Source organism: Emydura macquarii, unplaced genomic scaffold (assembly GCF_026122565.2).
Source record: "Emydura macquarii macquarii isolate MOO-44397 ecotype Brisbane River unplaced genomic scaffold, CSIRO-AGI_Emac_v2 contig_2013, whole genome shotgun sequence".
In the NCBI taxonomy this organism is placed as follows: domain Eukaryota; kingdom Metazoa; phylum Chordata; order Testudines; family Chelidae; genus Emydura; species Emydura macquarii.
In genome coordinates this window covers 157908-172180 of record NW_027132150.1, presented here as the reverse complement: position 1 = coordinate 172180, position 14273 = coordinate 157908, and the positions used below count along the sequence as shown (strand labels likewise).

Genomic DNA, 14273 nt, shown 5'->3' with positions numbered 1-14273 from the left:
CCGCTGTACAATTTCTCTCTAAGGGCCACCTTCCATGTGTTAAACCTTGGGCCTCCAGTCCTTTGCAAGGACAAGCCATGCACCTCCACTCCACTGAGACTGGGCCCGTTTCCCGCAGTGTCTGTGTAGCGCGTCCAGATGAGTTCAGATCTCTGGTAAAAGCTTCACCGCTCCGGGGAGCCATGGCACCAGAGGGGCAGCCTTGGCTAAGCAAGTCAGCATGATTAGTCAGCTGGGATCCAGGAGTGAAGCATCCTGAGGTTAGAAAGGAGAAGCAAAACTTCACTCAAAGTCCATGTTAGTGGCCTCACCCTGCCCTTCTGGGCCAAATCCTCCTGGAGTCCATCTCTCTCTGCCCTGAGCACACAATCCTTTGCCTCACACCTCACCGCTTTCTCTCCCGTTGCATTCCCTGCCTGCGGTGTTCACATCTTCTTCTTCCTGGGGCTCCCAGGCAGTAAAAGTCAAGGCCCGCTCCTTGGTCCTCTGTCATCCCTCTCAGGCAATGTCATTCAGAGATGGACACAGTCTTTGATAGTTTTATTCACACCAACCCAAACCTGTCTGTGTGAGCCCAGCACCCCACTGCTTGCCTCCCTTCCCCCCAGAGGAGAAATTAACCTTTTCGCACCTCATGGGTCGCAATACAAACTGAGTAGGGAAACTGAGTCATGCAGCGTGTTCATACAAATATTACAGAACTTTCCACCCTCCCTTTGAAAATCCCAGCTTCCAGGACTGGCCCAGGGTGTCACAGGGAGTCTGTGGCAGAGCCAGAAATTGAACTGAAATAGAATGGAGACGCTCATCCTTCCTTGCCATGGGCTAACTCATGCCTAGGCCCAGAACCGTCCTCGGTGCACAGTGGGGATCTCACTCAGGACGTGCAATCCTGCAGGCACAACTCCACCTTCTCCCTGTGGCAGAGGGAAAGATTCCCCTCCATCACCCAGCACCAGTGGCTGGAGGATAAAAATGTCCCAGGCAGGTGGTTCCAGAAGGGATACCCTCCCTCTCTTCCCCTCCGCTGAGCATGTTATACTGAGTAGTCAACAGAAGGGATTTGTAGATGTGTCACGCTAGCGTCGTGTTTTTGTTACAAATGTAGTGTGCAACACACACACTCCCCTCACAGAGAGAACGCACAACACACACATACAGACCCCCACACCACAAACACAGACAGCACACAATACAGACAGGACACCTCTAGACAGGACACTAACTCCTATTCATACACACAGATAAACACAATACAGTACATTCAGACAGCACTCACACAGGCCATTCAAATACACAGACACACACAGATACCACACAACACACATTAACACACCCCCATGAAAACCACACACACACAACTCAGATGGTATACATACACACACTCACACTTAGGGGCTGTCCACACTAGGATACAAGATGTAGTTCTAAAACATGTTAGCTGCCCATCTGTGATATCTGCCGGTCTCTATCATCCTTCTGGGTCTGGCTGGCTGTCTCCATCCCCACTCTCTGGCTGGCTGGCTGTCTCTATCCTTTCTCTGTGTCTGGCTGTCTCCATCACCCCTCTCTGTGTTTGTCTCGCTCTTTCTCACCCTGTCTTTTTTCTCTCTGACTGTTCAGTGCATGCACTGAGCCAGACCCCGCCCTACCCTTTTTGTGTCGAGACCCAGGCTGCCTTCCCTCAGTGTGGGTCTCAGTGCACAGAGATACCCAGCGCTGTCCTGGAGAGCTACATCCCGGATCACCAGCGTGACGCTGTAATTCCCCATGTGTAATTCTGCGGAGAGTCGCCCGAGTTCCCTGCGAAGCTGGGATTTGTCCACCTGAATAAGCATCTGGGGGGGCTGGCGCGGGAGCTGCTGGTACCAGAAGAGATACGGAAAACTATCGCTGGTGGAAAAATTACAGTTCAGCGTGACACTGCGTCCGGCTGCCATTGTCAGGGCAGGAGGGGACTGGAACACGGACTCCTGACCACGTCCTGTAAAGACAAGGCTTCGTTGTTATACTGCTTTCCTGTGTCTGCGGCTATCCATCCCCAGACACACTCTCACCCACCTATCTATCTATCTATCCTTCCAGGTGCAGTTTATATCCATCCCATGCACACCAACACCTGTCCATCCATCTGTCCTTCTGCAGAATCTAGCCTGTCCATCCATTCACCTGTCTAACTATTCTTCCTTCTCATCTCTCTGTCTATCCCTCTGTCAGTCGATTGGAGCTTCCTTCTGCAGAATCCACCATTCTATCCAGCCCCAGACAATTTCTCTCTCTCTCTAGCAAAGACACTTTTATTTCCCTGGTTCGCTGCCCCTTCACATCTGCCGCCCCAGCTCTGTTGGCACAATTGCTGCAGTGAACAATTCCGTCACTGGCCCGGGACCCTGGGCAGTTTCCCCTCAAACGCTAGCGGGGACCCTCAGTAGCTCAGATTCCCCCTGAGGCGAAAGTCACCCCTCACCGAGTTTTGCATACCCCACCAGGACTGCCAGCCAAAGCAAGACCATGTCGCCTTTCCCCGCCCCAAGGAGCTGAGTCATGGCAGGGGGTGAGCTGTGTCTTAAAACTGCAGGTTCTCTGGGCCTTGAGGGCTGCTTCTCTGCATCATCCTTTCTCCTCCCCCTTCCGGTTCAAAGCACAAAGAGTCCCTTGCGGTGCAGCGCTGGGAGACCACACCTAGAACCCTGCACTCTGTGATGGGAAGCTCTGTTGGAGGGATAGGGTAATACTCTGGGATTCAGGAGACAGCCATTCAGTTCCTTCCTCCGCCACTGACTGTTTGTGGCCTTGGGTAAGTCACTGGGGGTGAGATTTGCAAGGGTACTGAGGTGTTGAAGGATGCAGATAAGAAACGAGAGGGATTTTCAAAGCACCTGTGCAAATTAGGTTCCTAACTCCTATTGGAGTCAATAGGAGTTTGGTGGACGGGGCTTCTGAAAACCCCACGAGGTGCCAGTCAGCATCTTTAATACCTTGGACAACCTTTGCCTGAATCCTTTTCACCATCTGGCCTTTAGTCTCTATGGGCTAGATTGCTAAAGATATTAAGGCACCTACAGGTCCGGCTCGGCACCTAATGGGGTTTTCAAAAGGGCCTGGGTGTCTAACTCCTTTTGCAGCCAGTGGGAGTTAGGCACTAGGGGCATTTGAAAATCTCTCTGTTCCTAAATACCTTTAAAAATCTGGCCACCTGGGCCTCCTCTCCCCAGCAGCGAAAGGGGGGATCTAGCCCTTCTCTGCCCCACAGCGGGGAGGTGAGACTGAACGTGGGAACTGTGGGAACTCCGTGCTGCCTACGTGCTGGTGGTGGATTGAAGCTGATGTTGTGGAATAGGCTCCCAGCCACCTCTTTCATCCCTGCTCCACACGCAGATTTTGTACTGGTTGATCGTTGTCATTGGGTGGGTGAATTTTTAACCAGCTGGTTCTCCCAGAACCCTTCTGCCTGTGGTGCAGGTCCTGCTGGCATCCAGGTGCCTTGTGCTGGTACCGTTTTTATTTCAGCAATGGCTATGTCAGGATAAGCCCCTCTGTGCTGCTGTGAAGACATGCACATGATGGGCCTTGTGTCACGTTTCAATTACACCAGGATAGTTCAAGCACTACAACTTCTGTGTGTCAACAAGGCCTTCGGAGCTTCTGTGGCCCCCGTTCTCTGAGCACCCCAAAATCTGTAACGTCTCGAGCCTCGCAATGCCCCCTGAGGCAGGGAAGGGCATAGGAAGGCGGATCCAAGGCACAGAGGGCAGGTTTGTAAAGGGATTTAGGCACCGAATTGGATTTTCAGAAATGCCTCAGTCCCTTTGATTTCAGTGGGCGCCAGGCACCTCTGCTTTTCAAACCCTCCCAGGTCCCTTTCTGCCTCTGGAGGTGCTAAAACACCCATTCAAATCTGGAGGTAAGTGGCATAGCCAAGGTCACCCAGGGAGTCGCTGGAGAAGGGGGGGAATGGAATCCAGATTTCCCAAGCCCCAGGCTGGCATGCTGACCACAGGAGCACCCTTCCCAAGGCAGTGCTGTCAGCCACAGAGCCTGGGACATAGGCCTGGAAATGGTGCACGAGGCACTGACCACTGGGCTTCTCATCTACTTGCATCCAGTGAACGCAGTGGGGGCTGCACCAGTGAACACCTGCTGCGGGTCAGACCCTACGGCTCGCCTCACCCACTGACGATTTGGCTTTATGCCAAGCCCCTTTCAAAGGAGCCTGAGGGAGTTAGGCACTTGATTCAATAGGAGTTGGGTGCCTAACTCTTTGGAAATCCCAGCTTTCAAAACCAAAGCGAACCCTTGTGCGAGATTCCCCATTGATGATCCTCGCCTGCCATCTAGTGGCTGGTCATCCCCATCCCACCTCACCCATTCAGCGCTGCAGCAGTTTTGCACTTACAGGGGTTCCCTTCCTTCACCTCTAATTCTCATTACTGGTTGTTTGTACTGCAGTGGGGCACAGGAGTCCTAGGCATGAACCAGAGCCCCGTGGTGCTAGGTGCTGTACAAACACTCACTGCCTCTAAACCTCCAGATTCCTTCTCAAACATGGGCCCTCCCCACTCTTCCCCCAGCATGGGGACCGGCCCCCTGCAAGAAAGGTGTGAAATGAATGGAGGGTGAACTTCTTTAGGCTGGAAACCAGTAGTCAGAGGTGGGCAGGCCCAGCTCCCCTGGTGAGATACCATCCATCCACGTCTGTCTATCTATCCCCCCCGCACACCCATCTATCTATCGGTTGCTATAGCTGTTTTGACCCCACAACATTAGAGACACAACATGGATGAGGTCATATCTGTTATTGGGCCAATTTCTCTTGGTGAAAGAGACCAGCTTTTGAGTTTACACAGAGCTCTTCTTCAGGCCTAGGAAAGGTACGCTCTCTTGCTCTCACCTTCTATTCACAGCATGCATCTTTCTAGCCGCCTGTCTAACCCATTTCTCCCCCCAGCAGGCCGAGCCTACCAGAACTCTGAGCCAGGATATTGCGGCCTACGACTAAAACAACAAAACTCTGCAGAGCAGCAAAACTTTCCCCTTGACCTGGAAAGCAGCAGCCTGTGTCCCCATTTCCCTCCCCAGCCTGCCACCAGGGTGCAGGAGAGACGGGCACACTGAGAGTTTGGGTGAGTGTTTGGAAGAACTTGGGCATCTTAACGATGTGCTTTGTGCTTCAGTTGCACAGCTGCAGATCCCTACAGTGCCAAGTCCACGGTGAACTGATGTCATTGCAGGTTGTGTGATGCTGACTTAAGAGGTTATATATTTGGAGAAGAACAATAGCGCTGAGCAACTGTGGCAGGACTGCACCAGACACGAAATTTGCCAGGAGTTCCTCGTGTTGCTGTCTCCCTGTAAGTCATTCTTTATTACTTTGGCGAAGAGCAGCAGGGTGCATTCTCTGCCAGGTTACTCCTGTTTCATGTTAGATTTACACCAGCTGATAATCTGGCCCAATAGTTTCGTTCCATTAATCTCCGTACCTGACTGACAACTGCATGACTCCAGTTTTACACCAGCATAACTGCACTGAAATCATTTTTCATCTGCACTGAGGACTCTCTGCAAGGGCTCCAGTGTCATGGGTTTCAGTGACCTCTTCAAGGTCACTTTAGGATACCAGATGTATCTAAAGAGGCTCTGATGTAAATGAGAATTAGGCCCAGTTTGACCGATATAGAATTACACCAGTGTAAAAACTGGAGTAATGTAGCTGTCACTCCAACTGTCTATTTTGGAGAGCATCAGTACAATAATAGTGGGAGAGAAACTGAGTTGAATTTGACACCACAGAGCAGTGGCCTATTTACCCCACTGCAGGGCTGGCTGCACCAACTCCAGTGGTGTTATCACTAGCTTACCCGAGCTGGGAGTGTCCCCTTTGACTCCACTGGAGCTACAGACAATTGACACCAGTGCGGGCTCTGTTCCTTTACAGTTAGTGAGTTATTAGATGAAAAAGAACTGCTGTCCTTAGACTCATCTTTCTCTTTTTCGTTTTCTTTTTCTTTCTTTCTTTTGAAGCCGTGAACATGTTGGACCAGGTTCTCAGCTGGCACAAATCAGCACAGCTCCCTCGGCTCTGAAGGAGTGACCCTGGTTTACAACAGCTGGCCCAAAGATCTCGAATGCAAGAACATTCTTCAAAAAAATGAGATGAAGTGGGTAGCTTAAATCACCAGCTAATGTCTTTGTCTTGGCAGAATTTTATAATTTTGATAGATAATATTGATGTTTATTTTTATGAAATTTTTTCTAATTTTTATCCATTTAAATCTTCACAGCTGCAGGAAATTATGGGGGGTTCAGACAATTATTTATGGACAGTAGACATCGAGATTCAAAAAGTTAAAGCTTTATAACTGCTAAAATGCACTGTGAACATCACATGTCAAAATATACAGCGTAAATATCCTTAAATGAAATTGTGCTAAGTTCTCAAACAGCATTGTTCTTACTTTGCCTAGCTGTACATTTCAATTATCATCAATGGAAATGTTTTTCATTGGTTTCTGTGTGTATAGTGAAATACACATTTACCAATGTTTACCGATAAAAATCTAATCGTTTCACACCTGATTATAAGGCATGTTTTATTTAGTGCTGAGTGGATAATAGATTTATTTCTGGTTGATTGCAATTTCATAAAGTAAAAAAAAAAAATCATGGCAAACAACACAATTTTCACTGAATCAAAAAGTGAAAAGAAATTAAATTGGGGTCAAACAAAACGTTTGTTTTGACAAGTGACTTGATGCATTTCCATTTCAATTTTTTTTATATATTTTAAAGGATACTTTTAAATAAAAAGTCATTTAGATTTTTTCAGAACTTTTTTTAACAAACAATTTGGTGAAATCAGCACAAATTCACAAAATGTTTTGGTGTGATCAAATCTGCATTTTTCACCAGTAAAAGATCAGCCAAAATGTTCACCTTGCTGCAATTTTATTAAACTGCAGTGTGTTGGAAAGATTGGACTTTGCTGTTAGTGTTTTACTTTTTCATATGGCTTTGGGGATGGGAGAGAATCCTTGCATTTTAATTTAATAGGTCCAAAACGTCTAAAACTTTATTTAAAAGATTTTTTATACAGCCTGTGGAACACAACACCACAATAAGGCATCGAGGCTGAGGACAGGTTTCTGAAAAAGATGATATGTTTAATGAGAACATCGAGTTATATTTCTAATGACTGTTTAAACACATTCATTGTAAGGAATCTAAGCTCCCTGATTCAGAGCATGAACCATCCTCTAACTAAGGAAGGTCAGAAAGAAATGTAACTTCTGGGCAGGGTATCCCATCAATGTCTAGTGTGGAGATGTGAGACTGCTAGATGGAGCTTGGACTGATGTATGCCTTGCGTGTGACAAAGGTAAACATCCTTGGTTCACATCTAACATCCCAACAGTCGCTCACATCAGACAGTTCCCATGTTTGATTAAAAAAAATCAGGCTGCTAACCTGTAGTTTACGCCTCACCATTAAGAAACAACTTTAATGATAATGTTGCTTTTAAGAATCTTGGGCCAGAAGTTTAAAGGTATTTAGGTATCTAAAGAGGTGTATAGGCACCCAGTGAAAAGCACCTGGGTAGCTAACTCCCATTGGAACCAATGGGCATTAGGTACCCAGGTGCTTTTGAAAATCTCATTGGGCACCTTTCTGTTTCCTAAGGTGCGTAAATACCTTTGAAAAACTGGACCATATGTATGCAAATAGCCCGTTCCCGAATCAGCACCATGGACAGAGTCCGCCTCTGCCTCGCACAATATCTACCTGCTGGAGCCATGAGTCTTTCAAAAGCAATGGGCATGGGACCAGGTTTACAAAGGTATTCAGGCACCTGGAGATGCAGATAGGCACCTACTTGGATTCAAACACACACCTAGGTGAGTTAGATGCCTAATTCCCATTGACTTCCAACAGGATTTGTGTGAATGCCTTTTGTGCCTTAGAAAATCTCCCTCCAAACTTGTGGGACATAGGGGCTGGGCTCCAGCACCAGAACTAGATAGCTATAGGGTGTGTATGGAGATAGAGAGAGATACTGTGGAGGGAAGATGTAACAGGCAGGCAGACAGATAGGTCTAGGATAGGAGTTACACCCATTTACATCATTTGCAGATTTGGCCCTCTGTGCTTGAGGTGGTGGAGCAGGAGAAACTAGAGGAGGGCTGTTCAGAGGGGAACTGAAATGGGGAAGCAATGTGATTCTAGTGGTTAGAGGGCTCGGACTCAGAAAACCTGGATTCTATTCCTGATTCTGCTACTGATCTCGGGCAAGTCACTTCCCTTCTCTGTTCCTCAGTTTCCCAACACCACCACTTCTTGCCCCTTTCGACTATGAGTTCTTCAGGGAAAGTATCACCTCTTGCTGTGTGTCTGCACTAATGCACTAAGGGGCATTAACAGCCGTGAAGGCCTGGCAAGACAACCGTTGCATCTCTGCTCTCTATAACAGCTGAGTGAATAACTGATTTGAAAAATCAAAAATACTTCCATTGTGGATTGACTAAAAATGGTATTTTTCCAGTTTTTCCCACTGAAACAAAAACCTGAAAAAATTCATTTCAGGGTGAACAATATATTTTGTTCGACCTGAAATGAATGTTTTGTCTTGTTTCATTTTGGGCTGTGTTTTTTATTTTTTTCATTCTTTGTTTAAATACATTGAGCTCAACTTTAAATGAAACATCATTTTGAAACATAACGCTTTTGCTTCAAAAAGCCAAAGTAAAACATTTTAATTTTTTCTATTTTGCCTTCTTTTAATGTGAAACTATTCACTGAATTTGAACCAAATTCATGACTAGCTTCTGTCTGCCTCAACTGCGTTTTGCGGTGAATAAACTATTCCTCCAAAAACTTTCACCCAGCTCTACTTCATGAATATGAAGACGCCACACAGACACCATTGGGTATCGAATTACCATGTTTATTAACTATATACAAACCTACAAGGGCTAGCTAACTATCTCTGTTCTGGTGGCTTCTTCAACAGAAGAAAGGCAGCCCCACTGGAAGGCCCTGAAACGATTTAAGGGGGATCCTACCCAATTCCTATAACAATTTCCTCTCCCCTTTAGGAACAAAAATGGGAGAGGCGGTGACCCTGAATCAGACCACAGTGACTGAGTTCATCCTACTGGGACTCTCCTCCAACCCAGAGACACAGCTGATCCTCTTCATCGTCTTCCTGCCCATCTACCTGCTAATCTTGGCTGGGAACATCCTTATCATGGTCACCATTGTCCACGACCGGTGCCTCCACACACCCATGTACTTCTTCCTCTGCAACCTCTCCTTCATCGATGTCTGCCACGCCTCCGTCACTGTGCCCAAGATGCTGGCCGACTTCCTCTCCGCAGAGAAGACCATCTGTTTCGGGGGTTGTGTGGCACAGATGTTCTTCCTCCACCTTTTCACCTGCACGGAGATCTTCCTGCTCACTGTCATGGCTTATGACCGCTACGTGGCCATCTGCAACCCCATGCACTACCTCACCGTCATGAACCACAAGGTCTGCTTGCTGCTGGCTGCTGCTGTGTGGCTTGGTGGGGCCGTTCACTCCTTAGCCCTGACCGGCATGACCATCAAGCTGCCATACTGCGGGCCCCGGGAAATAGACAACTTCTTCTGCGACGTGCCGCCAGTCATCAGGCTGGCCTGTACCGACACCTACATCATCGAGGTGCTCATCATCTCCAACTCGGGGCTCATCTCCGTGGTCTGCTTCGTGGTGCTGGTGGCCTCCTACGGCGTCATTCTGGTCTCGCTAAGGAATCAATTCTCCGAGGGGAAGCGCAAGGCGCTCTCCACCTGCGCCGCCCACCTGACGGTGGTGGCACTCTTCCTGGGCCACTGCATCTTCATCTACTCCCGCCCATCCACCAGCTTCTCCGAGGACAAGGTGGTGTCCGTGTTCTTCACAGCCATCACTCCACTGCTGAACCCCATCATCTACACCCTGAGGAATGAGGACATGAAGCGGGCGATCAGCAAGCTATGTGGGAGGAAGGTGGATGCAGAGGAGAAATAGAGCCTGGACTTCAGGAGGGGTTGTATTCTAGGAGAAGCTCCCTGATTTGCACCATGTTCCGCAATGGGGCTAATTTATCATGGCAGTGACTATGCTGCTGCTTGTCTCCATGTGTTGGTAGTGACAACCCTGATGCCATGATCCTTGGCTCTCAGACCTCTGCAGGGCTCATCGGTTGAGCTTTGAACCCACTAAGCTGGGACTAATTGACCTTTTTTCAGCCAAAACATTATCCTGTCAAAACAATGGGGAAATGTCAGGGTTTTTCCCAACTTTATTTACTGATGGGACGTTTTAAGTGAAGTGAAAGTTTTCTTTGTTTTGAATTTTGCAGATTTGTAAAAATATTTAGGTGCCTAGTGGGGTTTTCAAAAGCAGACAGGCACCTAACTCCCATTCATTTCAAAGCACCTCGGTACCTATCTAGATTTTTAGGCACCTTTACCCCTCTGGTGCTCGGCGCCTAACATGCACAGCTGGTCAAAATTTTGTCAGTGACTTTATCAAAAACATTTGTGTACAACACACATTTTCATTTCTCAAAACAATATCAAACAAACATAATTAAAATATTTACATTTAATGGACAGTTCTCACCTTTTGTCAATGTTTCTGTCTTTTGACACAGAGGGGAAAGGAAAAAACCTGAGAGAAACTGGGGAAACATTTCTCTTATTTATTTACTTTTTTCCCCACTTTTTCAGTGCAAAAAAAGAGGGACAATGAAAAAAATGGGTTATTCCACTTTCTCCTCTTTTTCTTTTGTCTTTTTTGCCTCCGAATGCAGTAAAGTGAAAGATATTTAAGGCTTTGTGGGCGGGTTTTTTCATTCCAAATCGTTTCAAAGCTTCCTCGACTTTGGAAAAGTGACACAGTGGCTAAGGGGAAAATGTAAGAATGAAGAAAGGGGTGGGGGGGGAATGCAACCCTGGATATTGTTCCTTTTATTACATGTATTTTTCCATTTTGAGCCCCGCAAAAGAGGAATAACTTCGACATTTTTGTTTGGTTGCCTTTTTTGTTCATTTGTTTTGTTTTCCAGCTAGCTTTTTCCCCTCTGGAAATCTCAGCTACGATATTGCTGTTTGATATCTTGTAAAAAGTCAATTCAAATATTATTTTGAAGAAATACACGTCCTGAGTCTGGCCTCTGTGTATTGTGTTAGAGTTATTGCAATTTAAAAAACAGGATATTGCAAAAGGACCTGGGGCTTATTGGTTAAATGCATTATTAATCCTTAATTGATAATAAGTAATAATCCTTTAAAAGCATCTGGGCATTTTTAATCCTGCCAGATAAATGACTGAGGTAAAAGTGACCATATAAGTTCTGGTATCAGCTAGAGGCGCTGTTGCCTACTGGATAGTGCAATGAACTGGGGCTTAGGACACCTGGCTTTTATTCCTGGCTCTGCCATTGGCCTACTGGGTGACCTTGGGCAAGTCACTTCACCTCTTTGTGCCTCAGTTTCCCCAGTTGTAAAATGAGTGACAAGTGCTATGTAACAGAGAGCTGTTATTAATATTATTATAAAGAAATTTTCTGTAGCTGCAGAAAAAAGTGTTTAACACCACAGCACAGGTTCCCTCTTCCAGTTTTACACCACGACTGAAATCAATGGGTTTCCTCCAGTGTAAAGCTAAAGCAGCGCTGTACTCAGGCCCAATGGGACCCAGTGACAAAGCCTCCTCTCTGTTACACTAGTGTAAATCTGGAGTAACTCATAGACACTAAGGTCAGAAGGGACCATCATGATCATCTAGTCTGACCCCCTGCACCTCGTAGGCCACAGAACCTCACCCACCCACTCCTGTAATAAACCCCTGACCTCGGGCTGAGTTACTGACGTCCTCAAATCAGGATTTAAAGGCTCCAAGTTACAGAGAATCCACCAGCATTTATACTAGTTTAAACCTGCACGTGTCCTCTGCCCCATCCTGCAGAGGAAGGCGAAACCCCCCCGAGTCTCTGCCAATCTGACCGGGGGGAAAAATCCTTCCCAACCCCAAATATGGTGACCAGTTAGACCCCGAGCAGGTGGGCAAGACCCACCAGCCAGACCCCTGGGAAAGATTCTCTGTAGTAACTCAGCGCCCTCCCCATCTCGGGCCCCGCACTGGCCTTTGGAGATATTTGCTGCCGGCCGTCGCAGATCAGATACCAGTGGCAAACCGCAGGGGGAAGCAGGGAAGAAGTCCCCTGGGTGCAAGCCAGTCGGGAGGCGCCAGGCTGGCCCTTCATGACGCATGGGGGGGAGGCCGGATCTCCTGTGCCCCTCAGCCCCTGCGTGTCATGAAGGGCCAGCCGGCACCACTCCAGTGGGAGAGGCAGGCTCTGCAGGGTGGGTAAGGGCAGAGAGGAACGGCAGAGCCAGGCTTGGCTGCCGCAATGAGCACCAGAAAGGCCCCCGAGCAGAAGGAGGTAAGCGGCACGTCCCGTCCCCCCCCTGCAGGTACAGCTCCTCCACCCTGCAGCAGCTGGGGGGGTGGCGCCGTCTGCTGGGAGCCAGGGACCCCTCCTGCCCTGCGCAGTCATGTGAGGCCTGGGTGGGGCACAAATGCAGGCTTGGCCCCCGGGCACCGGAGACTCACAACCCACTGGAGGCAGTCCCATCCGACCAACCCCACCATAAACTCATCAAGCTCCGTCTTGAAGCCACTTAGATTTTTTTTCCCCCACTGCTCCCTTGGGAGGCTGTCCAGATCTTCACTGATCAGATGGTTCGAGATCGTCCTCTACTTTCAAGCCTAATGGCCAGTTTATATCTGTACTCTTGTTTCCCCATTGGCATTTAACATAAATAACTTCTCTCCCTCCCTGGCATTTATCACTCTGGTGTGTTTATACAGAGCAATCAGATCTCCCCTCTGCCTTCTCTTGCTCAGGCTAAACAAGCCAAGCTCTTTGAGTCTCCTCGCATAAGGCAGGTTTTCCATTCCTTGGATCAGCCTAGCTGCCCTTCCCTGCACCTCTTCCAGTTTGAATTCCCCTTTCTTAAAGATGGGAGACCAGAACTGCACACAGTATTCCAGATGAGGTCTGACCAGCGCCTTGTATAATGATACTAACACTTCCCTGGCTGTACGGGAAATAACTCGCTTAATGCGTTAGCCTTTTTCATGGCAGCATCATGATGGCAGCTCATAGTCATCCTGTGATCAACCAGGACACCCAGGTCTTTCTCCTCCTGTGTTACTTCCACCTGATGCATCCCCAGCTTATAGCAAAAATTCTTCCTGTTAGTCTCTAAGTGCATGACCTTGCTCTTTGCACTATTAAATTTCAACCCGTTTTTATCACTCCAGTTTACAAGGTCATCCAGTTCCTCTTGTATGATATCCCAGTCCTCCTCCCTATTAGCTATACCTCCCAACTTCCTGTCATCCGCAAATGTTATTAGCACACTCCCACTTTATGTGCCATCGTCTGAGATTGGTCCCTTGACCTATCCCTGAGGAACTCCACTAGTAACCTCCCTCCAGTCGGACAGTTCACCCTTCATTATAACCCACTGTGGTCTCCCTTTTAACCGGTTCCTTAGCCACCTTTCAATGCTCATATTAAGCCCCATCATCTCCAGTTTAACTAATAATTTCCTGTGTGGACTGTATCAAATGCCTGACTGAAATCCAGGTAGATCAGATCTTCTGACCTTAAAGTCTATGAGTCTGAGTCCTTGGTCTAAAAACAATCAGTTATGACTTATCTTCTCAGAGAAGGAGCACAGGTTGGTCCGGCACGATCTATGCTTTGTAAAACCATCCTGTATTTTATCCCAGTTACCATTAACCTCTGTATTTTACCTACTTTCTCTTTCAAAATTTGCTCCAAGGCCTTGCATGCAATGAAGGCCAAACTAACAGGCCTGTAGTTTCACAGATCCCTTTTTTCCCTTTTTTAAAACTAGGAACTGTATTAGCAATTCTCCAGTCATAGGGCATGATGCCGGAGTTTATGGATTCATTAAACATCCTTACTAGTGGACTTGCAATTTCATGGGCCGGTTCCTTTAACATCCTTGGCTGGAGATTAGCCAGGGGCCCTGATTTAGTCTCATTCAGTTGTTTGAGTCTGACTTCCAGTAATTTCTATCTCCAGAGCCTGGTTCCCATTAGCCACCCTGCCGCTACCGCTAAGGTAGCCTTATTTATTATTATTATTAGCCTTATTTTAAAACTGAGGCAAAGTATTTGTTTAGGTGCTGGGCCGTGCCTGGGTTATCTTTTATCG

At 47.5% G+C, this 14273-nt stretch overlaps 1 protein-coding gene across 3 annotated transcripts; it reads left to right on the top strand.

The window, feature by feature from the left end:
• Positions 1-5040: 5040 nt before the first annotated feature.
• LOC137159906 (olfactory receptor 4E1-like) lies at positions 5041-10042 on the top strand. 3 transcript variants are annotated; one of them, XM_067558377.1, is made up of 2 exons: positions 5041-5059; positions 9132-10042. In XM_067558377.1, the coding sequence occupies exon 2, from the start codon at positions 9242-9244 to the stop codon at positions 10040-10042; it is 801 nt and encodes a 266-aa protein (XP_067414478.1). In that variant the 5' UTR covers positions 5041-5059; positions 9132-9241. The 3 variants fall into 3 exon arrangements, with proteins under 3 accessions (XP_067414478.1, XP_067414477.1, XP_067414475.1); XM_067558376.1 differs by lacking the exon at positions 5041-5059 and adding an exon at positions 8198-8222; XM_067558374.1 differs by lacking the exon at positions 5041-5059 and having other exon boundaries at positions 9098-10042.
• Positions 10043-14273: the final 4231 nt, after the last annotated feature.